The sequence below is a fragment of the Lytechinus variegatus genome, chromosome 7 (assembly GCF_018143015.1).
Source record: "Lytechinus variegatus isolate NC3 chromosome 7, Lvar_3.0, whole genome shotgun sequence".
Classification (NCBI taxonomy): Eukaryota; Metazoa; Echinodermata; class Echinoidea; order Temnopleuroida; family Toxopneustidae; genus Lytechinus; species Lytechinus variegatus.
This window is the reverse complement of record NC_054746.1, coordinates 23,837,059-23,851,454: the sequence shown is the minus strand read 5'-3', so window position 1 is coordinate 23,851,454 and position 14,396 is coordinate 23,837,059. Positions and strand designations below refer to the sequence as shown.

General features: G+C 34.5%; 1 protein-coding gene across 2 annotated transcripts in view; it reads left to right on the top strand.

The window, feature by feature from the left end:
• LOC121418805 overlaps nt 1–14,396 on the top strand; it is a 56,327-nt gene that overhangs the window by 26,860 nt on the left and 15,071 nt on the right. For both annotated transcript variants that reach the window (XM_041612950.1, XM_041612951.1), the window contains exons 5-12: nt 1,025–1,086; nt 2,283–2,965; nt 3,498–3,630; nt 5,771–5,920; nt 6,721–6,800; nt 7,322–7,451; nt 8,449–8,521; nt 13,709–13,782. In XM_041612950.1, the coding sequence (XP_041468884.1) occupies nt 1,025–1,086; nt 2,283–2,965; nt 3,498–3,630; nt 5,771–5,920; nt 6,721–6,800; nt 7,322–7,451; nt 8,449–8,521; nt 13,709–13,782 (1,385 nt within the window). The remainder of the gene's footprint in view (nt 1–1,024; nt 1,087–2,282; nt 2,966–3,497; nt 3,631–5,770; nt 5,921–6,720; nt 6,801–7,321; nt 7,452–8,448; nt 8,522–13,708; nt 13,783–14,396) is intronic.

Sequence of the window (14,396 nt, the reverse complement as noted above, 5' to 3'; positions counted from 1 at the left end):
GATACCTAACTGAAAGCAATTATTGTAGTTCACATTCCACGATTTGTGACCTCCAATACCCTAGGAAGTCCTCTCCCATTTCAGATACTTGCTACCTTCTTTGATATTCAACCCAAACTTCTCTTGTTGAAGATTGTAAACTTAAAACCTGTGAACTCCCAGAGAGTGTCAATTGGTGTTTTGTTATGAATCCATTTGAGGATCATTCGCATACTATCGATTCCAACCACTGACCTGCTAAATGAATTTGATCCCTCAACAAAGTAAATAGTATCGTCTGAATATGATGACAAATTGTTCTAGATAGCCCTCTTCAGATGGCTGTATAATGTAAGTCTACATGTAGTCTTTGGGTAGAAGTACAGTTAAAAAGAATAAGGACATGGGGAAAGGGTCTTTAATACAAATCAGAAATATTGATTGTTTGTGGGGAACTTGGATGGAAATGTAGAGTATGAAAAAAATTGACAAATAATAGCAGACCAGAGAAGGGATGGAGGTGATGGGAGTAAATTAAATGAAAAGTCAGGAAGAAAGTGAGGAAGTTTAATGACAAACCTATCAATAGACCTACAGTACCAAGCACTATTAAACTGTTCATTGTTCTTATTTATATTTATAACCAAATAACCATTCATCATTACATCTTCCTTATCTAATGTGAGATATAAAAAGTGATATCGAGAGAAAGAGAAAAGGAGACAAACACCCCTCCCCCAAAAAAGCGGGGAAACCGGGCTAAAAAATGAATTATCTCTTTTTCATTTGCGTACGATTCATATTTCATGCCCTATTTTATTCAGGGTTTGGTAGTGACTGTGATGTGCTCTTTTGTTCTTAAAATTATACAGGCGAAAACATGTAAGGGGAAGGGAAAAAGTTATGTGTATCGGTGGAGGTCTTTGAGACGTGCAGTGCGGAGGTGGTTTTGGAGTCAATGAGACCCGAAGGTTAGGGTATTTGACTTATGTTTCAAGTCCCCATAGACTCAGCATTCTCTTCCCACTTTCTCTTATTTTCATAGAGCATCAGCAGTTGATCATGGGTCTTAAACGAGAGCACAAGGATGTTTTGGAGCGCTTGAAAGTAAGTCAGATTTGCACAGCACTTTTCATTCATTTGGATTTTTTTAATTTATTTAATTCATTATAAATGCAAATTACAGTGTTTATCAAATTGGAATACCTTTGTTAGTACCTCTTTTCTTGATAATTTTGATTTGATTTCATTTATAAGTGAAAGCGAACTGTTGTGTGGTCTCTCTCATTGACTCTGTGTTATATAGCTTGTCGTAAAATATACCCTTTGAGATTACTATTAATAATGCATAGATTAAATTATCTGATAATTTCATTTGTATGGAAACAATAAAATTTTCTGGGAAGAAAATTATCCAATATGCTACTTGTTGACATGATTATTACAGTTTCAATGTATTTAGAGGTTAATTAGTGTGTGTTCATTCAAGTGGACATATGTAGAAGACTACATTGCTTTTATAGTGTTGCATTATGGGTTTGGAACGTGGACAGATTTGAGTAGTTAAGGACTTGAGGTGGTGCTATATAAGTCTACTTGTCTTATTTGTTTTTCATTAAACTTTGACTTGCTCATAAATGTATGTTCCTTTTTTCTGTATTTCTCTCATTCTTTGTATAACCAATGTTGTGGTGGAAATCGGTTTATAGAATTTTCTGCTCACATATGATGTTGGGCCTTGGAAGAATATACAGTGTTTACACACAGAATAACTCAAGAAAAAAAGATGGCATGGCTATACCAACTGTATAGATTTATGAACTTGGGTCAGAGCAATGTTTGACCATTGAGCTCAATATTTTTTTGTATATTGATTTTATTTTGTATTACTTATTTGCCATTTTATACACATTCAATTTACGTTTATATATAATGTCCCTAGAATTGAATATACATCAGGGTGGGGCTAATGTAAAAAATAACAACTCTATGGATGAGGGCCAGAAAGAACATTGTTTTTAGGTTGAGGCATGTATGCTATACAATGAAGAAAACAAATGCTTAATTTTTTTTTACTTCTTTTATTTCTTTTATATTTATTTGTTTGTGAAATAAAACATTTTAAATGTAGTGTAGTATTTTGGGGAGTTGATAACAGATCTGACAAGGGTAGATGTGATGAATGTATAATGATAGGAAAACATTTTTTAAGACCGTGACTTGAATGACTTGACTTTAACTGCTACATGTATTGTGTTTTGTGCTAAACTGTGGTTCTTAATCTTCCTTTTTTTTACTTCCAGAATGAGCATGAAATGTCAATCTTTGATGTAAGAGGACAACATGCAGCCCTAGTCTGTATGCTAGAAGATCAGTTAAGTGATTTGAGAAAGAGAGTTCAGGAACTAGAAGCTGAGCAATACAAATACATTAACAAACAATGTGTGGATGTTGCAGTTGAGACGGATAAGATAGAGATCAATCGGGAAGCCTTGCAGAGGCATATTGATAAGTTTGAGGAATTCCAACAGGAGCAGGGAACGCAGGAGCACTCTCACAAAGCACAGAAGCCGTCAAAACATAAAGGACAGACAGGGTCGAACACTTTATCTCCTAATGAACTGCATCCATCAGCTGTGGCAGATATACCTCATGGTGCTGTGGTCTCACAGCCTCCTCCTCCTCCACCACCTCCACTACCAGGGGCAATGACAACCCCTCCACCACCACCACCACCACCTCTTGCCCTATCAGCGCATACTGGTATGCCCCCTCCCCCAGCACCTCCACCATTACCAGGTGCCTTAGGAAATTCTTCACAACCACCTGCACCACCACCACCACCCTTTGGTGTTCCTGGAAAGGCCATGCTTATAACACAGAAAGTACCAACCAAGCCTGTAATAGAACCGTCAGTGCCAATGAAACCACTCTACTGGAATAGAATTCAGCTCCACAAACTTGCCAGCCAACGAGGGAACAAAATGTAAGCCAAGTTCTTATTTAAAGTAGTCTCAGCCAGTTCCTCTTTATTTACTTTAAAATGAAAAAATCAGATGAATAACAAAGATGTTATTGGTGGATTGAATAACACTGGCATCCTTATTATCTATATAATGAGAGTCTGCAAGTGACAAAAAAATAATTGGGCTTACCAGTAACCACAAAGTCCGTTTTGAATGCAACTTTGATTGCCCAAGGCTTATTAACTGATTTAGTTTAGAATGTTTGATTCCAATTACAAGTCTAGATATTTCATGAAGTTCAATTCAAATTACTCAAAATGACCTTTGATTACAATGATTTATAACTCAATTAGAATTGCAATTTTCAGAATTTAAACTTGCTATTTCTGGTATAGCCATTCATTTCTCACAATCGGCCATTATCTGTTGTTCACTATGTACATGTAATAATGTAATTTTGTAATATGGTAATATACTTGAGGCAAATAAATCATAATGAGTGTAGTGATGTAATGATCCTATTATGTATGTTTGTATGGATGCATTCATTAGGAAAGAAGCTGTTTGGATGGATATGAAGGAACCAGATGTCACTCCAGAAGAACTTGAAGTACTCTTCAGCAAGAAACTAATGAAGAAAAAGAAACCACTGTCTGATAATTACAGCAAGCCTAAAGTCAAACAGGTATAGTTACTGGAAGATTGGATAATAATGATATCCATTAGTGACATGATGAAGCTATGATTTCTAGGGGACTGAGCTTTGGATACAATGCACTAATTTTGTGAGAAGACAAAGTACAATGCAACTAATTCTGTAAGAAGACAAAATTTGTGAGAAGACAAAGTAATCACACAATCAATGACTTGTAGTAAATTATCTTTTCTGTCAAAATTTTAATAAAAATCAAATGAAAGTTATGATGTTGAAAAACAAAAATTGTTTCAAAAAACAGATTTAGAGTATTTCTGTGTATTTTTGTTTCATTTATTTTATTTCATCTCCCCCGGGGGGGAGGGGGGGGGGGGTTGAGAGGAGTACTTCTCCAGCCTCCAAGATTTCCATGGAAATTTCGATGTTCATGTTTCCATTCTGTGATAGGAGGAGCACAAAACCAGATTAAATTCTTTTACATGTTTATCATACATTGTGTGTCAGTCAGGGTCATGGACTTTGAAGAATTGCATTAAAAAAATTATGTTTCTTATCTTTAAATCATTTTGTGATACATTATAATAACTGGTAGATTTGCCCATCGAACACCAGATGGTTTCTGCTCTTCATTGATCTCTCAAGTTAACAACTTTGTTCTATAGAGTCATGATGAACTTAATGTTTTCTTTGCCTGGAGTATACCAATTGGAAATGTATTAGTCTATGTTACTCCTTTTAAGCACACTTGAAATAAGCACAAATATGGGTGCATCCATGTGATTCAATCAAAACACATGTGCACTAAATGCAATTTTTTCTCACTGGCAAGTATTCAACATGAATTTAGCCATATCATTTCAGTGTCATTGGAGAAAAACATTGCTGCCATTTCTCTCCATAATTAGATTTTTTTTACAATGTGAAATCTTCAGTACATGTCTTCAGTGATATGAATGCTGATGCTATTTTTCCTCAACTTTATATGAGATCACCTATGAAATGATAGTTTATCCCATCATTTCCATTACTTGCTTATTAGTATGTAAGTCTATTTGATGATGTGCAATTCATAATAAATCTATCTATGAAGAAATAGGGAAAGTTGTCAGAATGACAACTTGTCGGACGAAAATGTTGATGAAATGCTCCCCAGACCTGTTAGGGCTCTCAATGTGCGTTGACCCATGACCCCCTTTCCCTTGTGTTGCATCATTGTATCAGCTTGCAGTAAACTCTTCTACGTGCTTACTCTCTGTTATTTTAGAGAACTATAATTTTATCGGAACATTTTGAAAGGAAATGTTGTGAAGTTGCTTTGTAAAATGTTTTATGGGCTTTCTTGTCATGTATAGATTTATTGGATTACTGAGGTACAAAAAACAAAACAAAACATAGATATTAGATTAATTTTCTTTTTCTTCTTACCTTTCCGAACAAAACTTGGCTTTTTTATCTTGGTTCTAGTGTCAGTGGCATGATTTGTTTGTATTCATGCCAAAATCATAATCTTACATAAAATGCCCCTTTGAAAAGGAAAAGAGAGTAAATCTCTGCCTAGTCAAAGTACTCTGACAAAAGCACCTCTTTCAAATAGGTACCATGCTTCATAACTCCTAACAATGAACCTGACCATTGTATTGTTTGAGAGAAGGACTTTATTGATTTTCTCCTCCCCTTTTTTTGTCAATGAACTTCCTGAGTCTGTAGGAGGATGTATTGATTTTGTTTTATAATTGTATAGAAGATACAATAACTCTCCCACTAAGTGGTTTTCAATAGGGAAGTACGTGGTTGTGTAAAAATGTGAATGAAACACGTCTACGGGTGTGTATTGATGCCAACGAAACACACAGACATTTAAAAAAAACATCAATATTAATCAATTATGCATGGCTAAAGTATAAGGAATAATCTGATTGAATATTGATTCGTCCAGTTATCTTGAACAGTATTAGTCAGCTTTTAATCTTATACTTGAGTTGACAAAAAAAATAAAAACTTACAATTTGTCATTAGAAACGTCATGAATCATAGAATCGTAAGTTTATGCTATTGCAATTTTCAAAACTGTCTAATACTGCAGTTTAGAATGATTGTAAGGGATTTCATGGCACATGAGGAATTAACATACATGTGTATTTTTTTTTTTTGCTTTGTTTTTTTTTGACAGGTTGCAAAGTTGTTGGACAGCAAACGTTCTCAAGCTGTAGGTATATTCATGTCCAGTCTACATGTTGAGATGAGTGACATCAGACATGCTGTTCTTAATGTGGATATGTCCATCATTGATCTGGAGAATCTTCAGTCTCTCTATGAAATGGTAAGGCGGAAGGGGCAAACAGAGAGTGTACCTAGCTGGATTAAACAGCTGGATCCACACTTTGCAAGAGGCTGATAATTTTTGGTTGAGATGGATCTGCATTGAAGATTGGGTATCTAGGATTGTGTCTGAATAGAATTTTGCTTTCATGAATGGACAGAATTTTTGAAATTTTCTTAAGAATTTGAAGTTTTATCATCATCTGAACATTGTGTAAATGAATGTTTGTGTTTTGATCAAGTTTTGATTGCTTTTTCATTCCAATAGATTTCAAAGAGACTTTTGCAGAAACTTAGATTGAGTGCAACTTAATCAAAATCTCATGGTATTCATTGGGCGAACATTTTCTGACTGATTAAATATCAAACTTAAAGATTCTTTGTGTTGAACATGGCTTTGTTTTAGACAAGCAACAGATGCCTTTAAATGATGCCTAAAATCAGCAATCCTTGGGCAACAGTAAAAAAAATCATGTTTTATATGAATTCATATTCTAATTTATGAACTAGTTTTATTAAAAATAAATTAAAAAATACAAGCACAGAGCTGCCAAGTAGTACTGATTTTCAGTAATTAGTACTGAAAAATAAGGAGAATACTGACGGTTTCATTCAGCATACTGATTTCAGTTTTACTGTGTTGTCCTTTTTCATTTCTTTGAAAATTTTCTCCCCAAAATACTGATTTTCATCTTTCACAGTACTGAACTGTTCTTGTACAGGTTGGCAGCTCTGCAACCATTGATTTATCTTTGTTGGATTATTTGTGTTTCAATCATCTTGTACTTCTTTTGCTTTCAGAGACCTCAATCAGATGAGATTAAGATGATTAAAGAACACACAAAGAAAGATGGATCCAAACCACTTGACAAGCCTGAACAGTAAGCATACCAGGGAAACCGTCAAACTGCCTTCAGTGGTCTCCTGTATATGAAGAGAATACCTGTCTTAGATAAAGATCACAGATTTTATTACCTTTTACAATATTGCCATATACTAACAGTTTTATGCCACAAGGTCATAGGCTACAGAGGTTATTGTTTATCTTAATACTATGTTCAGAGAATTTCCATTTGACAAATTGAATGCAAACAGAGTGCACATGTACACTTGTACTATTTAGATGATTATTGGCAAATGTTGCCTCAAGGTGCATATTGCCTTCATGCCCAAATAGCCAAGGTCACACAAGAAATTAATTATTTTGTTGGGTAAATTGGCATATTGATGATATCACTGTATTTACACAAACAAATCAATATAATTCAAGTATTAGCTGACAATGTTATTTAGCAAACCTTTAGAGTACAATAGTTAGTTAGTCTTTTTGCTATAATTTTTTCATAAATGACCGAATAATCAATCATTAATGTCCATACAATATATTTTTGTATTCCATAAGGTTTCTGCTGGAGCTTTCTGAGATCCCAGACTTTGCAAATCGAGTCTTTTGTATCACATTCCAGTCAACATTTGAAGAGAATCTAATGGCTGTAAAATCAAGATTAACAATTATCTTGGATATATGTGAGGTGTGTATAATGATAATCTTTATACCTGTTTATGACTTTTATTGTAATGTGCAAGTATTATGTTAAAATGTATTCTAGATATCATTTTTTTGAGGTAGCTATTTTACAAGTCCTGTAAAAATTATTTTTGTGTTAAACATTTTTCAACTACTTCTACACCAGTGTGACCATTCTTTAGATGTATTTTGTGCCTTACGACACACAGCTCTCCTGTCAAAATGGCATATAAGTCTAAATCAGGAATTCTAATGAATTGTGTTGGATATGTATTGATCTAGGTGTCATTAATAATAGCAGATTTTGACAATTTTAAAGGCCACATATTCAAAAGTTTTTTTTTCTGGGGGGGGGGTCCATCCATTCAAAACCCCACTAGAGGCAATTAAGTGGACCCCTGGACTCCATGGTATGAGGATATGCTCTCTTCACTTGCTATGCATGTTTATTAGTGGCGCAGTACAGATTTCTAATATTGGCACTTCAATAAGTCTAATTGAGATCCCTTGGTCTAAAAACTGGAATGGGTCTATCATGAGAAAATGAAAAGCAGGCAATGACAATGGAAAGTTGACCGTTTCAAACAAATCCAAAGTCGGAAATAGCTAGCGTTATCTGATAATCCTTATTGCATGGGGGGGTTGACTGGGTGGCCCTCCCCATATTTTTGGTGAATGCATCGCGGCTGCTGGGAATTTCAGATTTTCGCTTACTTGCTTTTTTCCCTGAAGCCTTGCGGAAATTTCGATACCACATTTGTCCATACCGGAGATATCTAGGAAGTGTGATATGCAGATTAGTATGTGCATGCCATTTAAGTTGCGATTGTCGCATATATTTGTTTACACTTGCTTTTAATAGGTAGAATTTTGAAATTATTCCCAAAATATGTAAAATATTCTTACAATATGCGAGATGACATGATGTGTTGAATGATTTAGTATAAATTCTGTCCCCTATTGGCATATCAATATTGTGGTCTCTTGTTTTTGTGATCTAGCATTTAAGAAATGGGTCAGGTGTGAAACAGTTTCTTGCATTGGTGCTAGCAGTTGGGAACTTCATGAATGGAGGTAAGAGTTCTTTTCAGTTGTTGATTTCTTAAGGCCACCACACACCTTACGACCCAACCAGTCGCCGACTGGATTGCGACTGGGTGAGGGTAGATTTGACGTCACAGCTGTTGTCAGCTTGAGCGTCGCAGACCGGTCAGAGACAAGTCGCAAGGAAAATCGGAAGGATTTGACATGTTGAATCCTTATGACTGGATCGCAAGCTCAATCCAACCTCCAGCCAATCAGACAGAAGAGTTGCGTAACGCGTATTATGATAAACAACGCGCATGCGCAGTAGTAAGCGCAATTTCTCAGATGCTATGTCAAAAAGCAAAAAGCGCATGCGTGAGTCGCAGATTGGATCACAAGGTGTGTGGTGTCGAGGCTTATGACTGCCTTGTGACTCATCTCCCCTCACCCAGTAGCAAGCCAGTCGCCGACTAGTCGGGTCGTAAGGTGTGCGGTGGCCTTTAGAGATTCAAATTCTTGTAGCTGTAGTCTACTGCTACAGAACATTAATACATTAATACAATTTACATTTTTATTATCATTAATATTGTGTTATTATTATGGTTATTGTCTTTTTAATTCCCCTGATATGAGGAATAAGCTTTCTTGTCATTATATCTTAGCTATTATTGGGATCAGATGTTCTCACAGTTGATATATCCCTCATCATTTTCCCCTTCTTGTACAAGGAATTACTTATGAAAATGTAACATTTTAAGGGAAATTTTAATACAAATCAATCAACCAAAGAAAACAATTGTTTAATGTTTTCAATACTTCATCTAATCGTACTACTTCCACAGATACGACAATCATTAATCCTTCTAAGTTTACTTCTACTTCTTATTAAAGACAGTCTCAACCTTTTGCATGTCATACAAACTCAGCAGTAGATAATGAGCTATAACTTCTAACCAAGTGACAGAATGGAATATTACATTGAGTATTAGGTAGTTCTATATATAATAAAAAAAAAGTTGTATGTTGTCATGTCCGCTATGTATAGATATGTTGTGTTGAAGCGCAGTGTACAAAAAATGATACAATACACCGGGCCTGTAATACACATTTCGGTGTGGAATTCGTTCAGCTAAAATCTGCAGATAAAGAACACTCAAGTGAGACAAAAATAGAGGTCTTAATGCAAAGCACAAGTCTGTTTTTTTAACAGAATCAATGGTCCATCCATGCTTTGTCTGCATGGATATAAATTAAAAATTGGAGCAAAATTGTGTGAAGTGATGAAAATCATGCAGAATAATTGACTTTCAGATTCCTCCCCCTCCCTCCATCCAAGAAAAGGAATAATTACATTTTAATTCATTAACCTTTTTTCGACATGTTCTGTCAACTGTTGACATGAATTCAATTTTCTGTGTATTATTATTGTAATATGTTTATACAGGATTGACTTTTTGACAACAACATATAAAAGATAGTAACTTATGTTGTATAAATATAATGAATTGAATACATTAAATCAGAAAAATCTGTAGTACAAATATCATTCAAAATAAAGTATTCAGATTTCTGTAGGAAATTTCTAAAATGAGAAAAGTAACCGTAAAATAGAAATAAACTATGATTACCACTGACATTTCAAATAATTCCACTGAATTTATGAAGAAAATTAGTTAAATGAGAATAGTCGAGCATAGAATACTATGCCATAACTTCTAAACAAGATAGTAATATTGCAGTCAAGTAGAAATTAAGGAATATAATTATCACTGAGTATAACTATTGATTATAAAATCAGTAGAAAAATCAATGAAATGAGTATCATTGAGCATAAAGTATTGGGAACTAAATTGCTTAAGGTATGAAATGTATAATATGAATATCAACATATTATAACGTATTGGATAACCCATATCATTATACAAGCCAGAACGAAAACAAAATGGAACAAAATGTATCTAATACTAACACTGGAACTAATTCTTTGCATTCTTGATATATTGGGGTATAGCATACCATCAGTAAGCACCAAAAATATAAAAGATTAAAAAGTGATAGGTGAATAGTGGATATGACTACTAAACACTATGTTAGAAAATCTAAAAGGTTGTTTAAAAAGTGATAGGTGAACAGTGGTTGTGACTACTAAACACTATGTTAGAAAATCTAAAAGGTTGTTTAAAAAGTGATAGGTGAACAGTGGTTGTGACTACTAAACACTGTGTTAGAAAATCTAAAAGGTTGTTTAAAAAGTGATAGGTGAATAGTGGTTGTGATTACTAAACACAGTGTTAGAAAATCTAAAAGGTTGTTTAAAAAATGATAGGTGAACAGTGGTTGTGACTACTAAACACTATGTTAGAAAATCTAAAAGGTTGTTTAAAAAGTGATAGGTGAACAGTGGTTGTGACTACTAAACACTGTGTTAGAAAATCTAAAAGGTTGTTTAAAAAGTGATAGGTGAATAGTGGTTGTCACTACTAAACACTGTGTTAGAAAATCTAAAAGGTTGTTTAAAAAATGATAGGTGAATAGTGGTTGTGACTACTAAACACTGTTAGAAAATCTAAAAGGTTGTTTAAAAAGTGATAGGTGAACAGTGGATATGACTACTAAACACTATGTTAGAAAATCTAAAAGGTTGTTTAAAAAGTGATAGGTGAACAGTGGTTGTGACTACTAAACACTATGTTCAATGGCATTCTAAGTTCAATGACATTCTTCTTGCTATTTCTTACAATAACGTGTGTGATTAAGAAACTCTACATCTGATGGATTTGATATTTTTTATGATGCTTTGTTATTCCGAAACTTATCACTGTTATTACAGATAGCATGCGTCATAATTCCCTGTGCAGCAATCTAGTAGTCTAATTGGAAAGGACAATAACCATTTTAAAATGCAAAGAGTATCGTGAACAACTCTGCTTGTTTTGTAGCTATGGCAGATTTTCCTGTCAACTTCAATGTACAGCTTTTATTTATTTCCTAAATGCTTTAGGATTTTTTTTATTCAATAAAATTCAACAAGAAATATATATATATATACTTGCCTTTTAAAATATCTGGCAAGGATTGACATTTCATTAGGAACTTATTAATGACCCCATATTTTAGTCAGTTTATGCATCTGACGTAACATGTAAAAAGATACTGCTTCTACAGTCTGCCAGTAAAAAAAATGAGTTGTTATTTTTCCACTTCATCATTTACATCCATCTTGACTTCCTTTTTTTCTTATTTCTTATAGACCTTTTAATGTATATAAGTGAAATTTTGAAATACTACACCATGGCACCTCGCACTGATACATAATGGCACGAAAGAACAAAACAAAGTAACGAAAATGATAATACAGTGGATGGTGTATAAAACAGGCTTCGAGTGTGGACTGGCATTAAAGATCTGTTGGATCTTAGAAGTTCAAGCCCAGTAAAAAAAAAGAAAAAGAAGGGATACAAAGTAGAACATACAAAGACAGAAGGAAACAAGTGTAAAACAAACAGCAAAGTTAAAATGAAGTGTTTGCCTTTCTAGAAAAATGATAGAAAAAGGTAAAGGACTAGTTTATGTGGAGGGTCACAGAACATCGACAGGTGAAATTAGTGAGAATAAGTGTAGGAGAAGGGTCAACACAGAAGTTTTAGTCATGTTACAATTACTAAGTTGTTATTGAATGGGAAGGTTGATAACAGAGTTTCTTTGTTCTGACATTGAAAAGGGATAAACTATTTTTAAGTGTAGGGGGAAGAGAGTTCCATAATTTGGGACCTGAATACATCACAGTATTTTTAGTAGACATAGTATGGACGGAGGGCATGTGTAAATCAAATTGTCTACGATTTTGTTGAGAATGGGTAGTAGTATTAAGACAAAAATATCTGCTTAGTGATTCTATTGTGTGCATGCAAGCCCAAATGCCATATACAGTCCGATCACTCTTATCCAGCCTCCCCTTATCCAGATCTCTCTTTTATCCAGACGCACACTTGCCGGGTCTGTTTTTTTTGTCAATAATCTCATACGTGGAGAAATGAGATTTCATTCTAAACTCAAAATTCCTACACAATCTCACTTTGATTACACATATTTTCCAATATAGTCTACCTACAACCACATTGTTTTTTATGAAAATATCTTACCCAAAGCACCAAAAAAACTTAGGATAATTTTCCAGGGAATCAGGGTGCAGTACAACCATCTTATCCCATTCTCTTTTTTTGTTCCTGGAAAAAAACAAATGTCTCAATAGCTAGCGCTAGACCTCGATACGAACAGCGCCATCTATCATGTTTGAGCCTACAGTCATAACAATGGCTGACTTTGCGAAGCTGTGGTGCTCGCCGCGATGATCCAATTTTAAAACCTAGTTTCACCGAGTCATTCTCTTTCTTTCGATGTATGCTTGATGTGTACCTCAATCATTACAGCAGGAAAATTATAGAATTATAGAATTTTGATAACCAATCGACTTCATTTCCCTAAAAAAAACGCCTATAATTTGCACTGACACTGCAGTGAATACTGTCTGTGTACACCAACCACATTAGATTATGTGTAGCTACCATAGGGGAGGCAGCTGCGTGTATTTAATATTGGGTCTCCCAGATCCGGATAAATACCTTATAAATCTGGATTAGTGCTGGTCCCAATGTGTCCGGATAAGAGAGGTTGGACTGTATATCTCCTTAGTCCTGACAAGGGCAATATGGGTCTACTGAGGGAAATGTATGTGTGGTATCTCCCGAAAATTAAAGCCAGTTAACATTATTGTAATCATCTATAGGCCTACAGCTGTATGATGGGGAATTTTAAGCTATTATTTGTGGCAATTTATATCTATTTGCCTGTTGGTACTTCTGCTTTCAGTTTATTCCTGAATTAGATAAAGTAATCCCATATCCAAGTAACTGTGATCTTAAGTGTATATAACAGAGTCACGCATCATGCATGACATGTACATGTACATACACATGGGACACAAGGCTTGATGATTAGATATACAGGTATTATGGACCGATAATTTATTACAGAGGCGCAATAGGAAAATGACAAAATTGTGGAAGGAAGGGTGTATGAATAGTATAATCCCTAGTTATACATGAGATCCTTGGCTTGGCCATTTTGACCTATTTTGTTTGAGTTAATCAGTTTGACAAAGTTCTTGCCTTGATATCTGGTCTCCAAAATGCCTTATTCAAGTTATGTTTTGTCTGTATTTTGCATGTGTTTTAGGCAACAGAACAAGAGGACAAGCAGATGGATTTGGACTTGAGATCCTACCAAAGCTGAAAGATGTCAAAAGTGCAGTAAGTTATGTAGATAGATAGGCAGAGTGGTGTAATGAAATAAGTCAACATGCAGCTCTAGAGTTGAATTACATAATCTGTTTGCAATGGAAAGTAAGGTCATGGGATACTATTTGAGATAAAGTTACTACCTTGGTAACAGGGCTCAGAAGCCAATCACAATAAAGGTTTCCACAATAAGTACAATAATAGAAAAAAGTTACAATAGTTTTAATTCTTTATTATGAAGGCCCCAGGTCATCTAAAACATATAATTTGCTTGAGTGAATAGAGAAGCAAGATAGTAAAATTTCAACTAAATCAGATTTATGTAATAATTAGAAGTTACTCCATTTTTTAGTTTTGATTTTATGAAATGGTGGTTTGTATAGTATGGACTATGGGCAAATTACTTTGCCATTGATATCATAAGCTCATTTTTCCTTTCATTGTCATGATGATGTACAGGTAATAATTGCCAGGTCAAAGCATTTTTATCGACCAGATTATTCAATCATGTGTCATACATTTCTTCTAATTCAAATTTTGCCCAAGTCCAACAGATTTCTCTGGTCTCTCTGTGACTTTGGCAGAGTTACCTTTATTTTTAATTGTGTATAGGAATTATCTTTCTT